Consider the following 3212-nt stretch of genomic DNA (forward strand, 5'->3'; position numbering starts at 1 on the left):
AAAAAAAAAAAAAAAACAAAAACTCCTGAAGCTTGGGCAATCTGCTCACCTTGGCCTCCCAGATTGCTAGGATTACAGGCATGAGCTACTGTGCTCATCTTACTCATGGATGTTTTAAAGAATGGAACTGTATCTAATGACCTTACAATGCAAATTCTAAAGGAAAATATAGCAAATGAAGCAACCAAGGGCATCCAAAATACTACTGGAATAAAAGGGCCAAGGCCGGGAGAGGTGGCTCACACCCGTAATCCCAATACTTTGTGAGGCCAAGGTGAGGGGGATTGTTTGAATCTAGAAGTTCAGATCACCCTGGGCAACATAGCAAGACCCCATCTCTACAAAAAATAAACTAAAAAATTAGCCGAGTATGGTGTCACACACGCGTAATCCCAGCTACTCATGAGGCTGAGGTGGGAGGATCAAGGCTGTAGCGAGCTATGACCATACCATTGCACTCTGGCCTGGGTGACAGAAGGAAACCCTGTCTCTATAAAACAAACCAAAAAAGGTTCCATGCCCTGTCTGCCTTTTACAAGGGTTGCTTTTGGAGCTGAATCAACCCACGACTCATTCGAAAATGTAAAAACTAAACAAAATGATTAAGCAAAGGGGTTAAAAATGGTGATTTTTTTAACCTTTTAGGAGCCATAAGTTCTGTGAGCATTCACTAACCCTGGACACATGCACTTACCCAGAGTGCCCCTCCCACCATGTGCAGGTACCCCAGGGTGGTAGAGCCTTACGGAAGTCTCATCCTAAGCTAGGCATCAAGGCCCCAAATCCTGGCCCAGCCTCATCCTCTCCCATATTCACTCTGCTCTGGCGTCATATACTGTGTCCCTGCAGCCACATGCCATTCACCCATCTCACCTCCAGACCCCAACCAATGCCAGTGCTCAGGAGACCACTCCCAGGACCCCTTGCAGAGGACCCCAACCCAGCTGGGGAAATGGAGAAGCTATCTACACCCACCCACACTGCTCTGCCCATCCATGCTCTGAGCTCACCACTGCTCACAGAGTCCTGCACGTGCCTATCTCTGACCTGCGAGTTTCTAGTCTGCCTCCCCACTGCACTGAGAGCCTTTGAGGGCGGATCAGGGTCTGCCCCAGCCTCCATTGAGTCCCATCTCCCAGAACAGAGCCTGGCAACACCTTCCCTTTCCCACACTCTGGCCCAGCCCCACCCATCACACTCACCTCTCCCATTCTTCCTCAGCCTCCTCAGCAGTGAGTGTGCGGTGCCGGGCCAGGGGTGTGAAGTTGTACCAGTTGTGCACAGGGAAGGCCTCAAAAGCCCCATCAGGGCACTGGGTGAAGATGTAGTAGGATGTGTTCTCTGTCACGCCTCCCTTCTTTATGCCTTTGAACCTGCAAGGAGCCATATTCATGGCCTGGCCCAAGAGACTGGTCTGGGCCTGCCTGCATTCCCAGACCCTGCCTCTAAGGCGCCTGCCAAGGCTCTCCGAAGAAAGCCTAGAGTTAAATGAGGCTGTGGGGAGGCTTTTTGACCATCTTTTTTTTTTTTTTGTAGAGACAGAGTCTCACTTTATTGCCCTTGGTAGAGTGCTGTGGCTTCACACAGCTCACAGCAACCTTCAACTCCTGGGCTTAGGCAATTCTCTTGCCTCAGCCTCCCGAGTAGCTGGGACTACAGGCACCTGCCACAATGCCCAGCTTTTTTTTTAGTTGCAGTTCTGCCGGGGCCAGGTTTGAACTCGCCAACCTTGGTATATGGGGCCGGCGCCCTACTCACTGAGCCATAGGCGCTGCCCCGACCACCCAAGTCTTAACTTCCACATCTGGAGAGCAGGACCAGTCCTCCGGCCCTACAGAGTAGGTTTAAAGGTGGGTATGTTTTGTGTATCATGACCGTTTCTGCAAGGGCTGAGTTAGATCAGCCATGAAGAGCCCAGCCCTGGAGTCAGACCTGTCTAGATTTGTCTCTGGTTCTATGGTTTTCAAGCTGTAGCTGGCAGCCTAAAGAAACAGGGAGGGGACTAAGGTGGGACAGGGAGACATTGCTGGATCTGAAGGACATTTGGCTGGGCAACATCTCCAGGAGGCTAAATGACTTCCTAGCTTCCTCAAGGGCCTTGCCACACCCTCTTCTGCCCTAAATGTCTAGGCAGTCATCTCGCATGAATGCCTTTCCCTGACTACAACTTTCTAGGGATCCCCAAGGCCCAGGGTCTGGCCATATCCTGTAATCCACTGCCCTGCACCAGCCAGCCCACTGTCTATTACCATCACGCACTTCTTCCCCACATGTCCAGAAGGTTAGGCTGCTTGGGGTGCCCTTCATCAGCCTGACCTTCACCTCTCTTGCTCTGTCCTCAGGTTTCCCTCTACAAAAGATTGTCCCAAGCATCACAATACCCCTGCCCTAATCAGCCCCTTGGGCTTCTTACACTGTGGCACTCAGAGCTGCCAGTGGCCTAGGTACAAGCACCAGCCCAATTCATCTGCAAAAACAAAACCCTACAAGGGCGGGAGTGCTGGCTCTCTCACTGCACAGGTTCAGAGAGCACATCTTACAAAGTGTGCAGGCATGAGGGAGCATGTGGGCTGGTTCCTCAGCTGGCACCCACCACCCATACGCCACTTACTTCCTGCCTGATTTGCCATTGACACGGAGCAGCCAGGGCTGGTCCTCGGCCCGGAACTCTTTGAGGACAACACCATACTTCTTCCTCCGGGCCTCCTCTCGAAGCTTGCGGTTGAACTCACTGCCCGCACCTGACTCGGGCATCTCTTCCTCTTGGTAAATTTTCTTGTTGCTCAAGTCTCGTTCCAGTCGAGCCTGCAGGGGAGCAAGAAGCAAAACCTCTCAGGGTCCCTGCCTCTGCTTGGGCTGTACCCACAACTAGAAACACCTTTCACTCTCCATAAGCTGAGCTCTAGATGCTCAAAGACAGCTTTTGGTGTAGTAAAATAAGAAGCAGAATGTTAGGACTCGGTGAACCTGGGTAAAAGGGATTTGGGTAAACCTTGTGCTGCATCCTTTTTTGCAACTTTTTTTGGAGACAGAGTCTTACTTTTTTGCCCAGGCTGGAGTACCATGGCATCAACCTACTCAGAGCAACTTCAACCTCATGGTCTCAAGAGATTCTCTTGCCTCAGCCTCCCAAGTAGCTGAAAATACAGGAACCTGCCATAATACCTGGCCAATGTTTATTTTCAGTAGAGATGGAGTCTTGCTCTTGCTCA

General features: G+C 51.2%; 1 protein-coding gene across 4 annotated transcripts in view; it reads right to left on the minus strand.

The window, feature by feature from the left end:
• Nucleotides 1-3212, minus strand: part of GTF2F1 (general transcription factor IIF subunit 1) — a 9677-nt gene that overhangs the window by 3468 nt on the left and 2997 nt on the right. For all 4 annotated transcript variants that reach the window (XM_023518069.1, XM_012810242.2, XM_003797991.3 and 1 more), the window contains 2 exons: nucleotides 2612-2805; nucleotides 1203-1373 (listed from right to left, as the gene is read on the minus strand). In XM_023518069.1, the coding sequence (XP_023373837.1) occupies nucleotides 1203-1373; nucleotides 2612-2805 (365 nt within the window). The remainder of the gene's footprint in view (nucleotides 1-1202; nucleotides 1374-2611; nucleotides 2806-3212) is intronic.

The sequence above is a fragment of the Otolemur garnettii genome, unplaced genomic scaffold (genome assembly GCF_000181295.1).
Source record: "Otolemur garnettii isolate 467f Iridium unplaced genomic scaffold, OtoGar3 scaffold00127, whole genome shotgun sequence".
Taxonomy (NCBI): domain Eukaryota; kingdom Metazoa; phylum Chordata; class Mammalia; order Primates; family Galagidae; genus Otolemur; species Otolemur garnettii.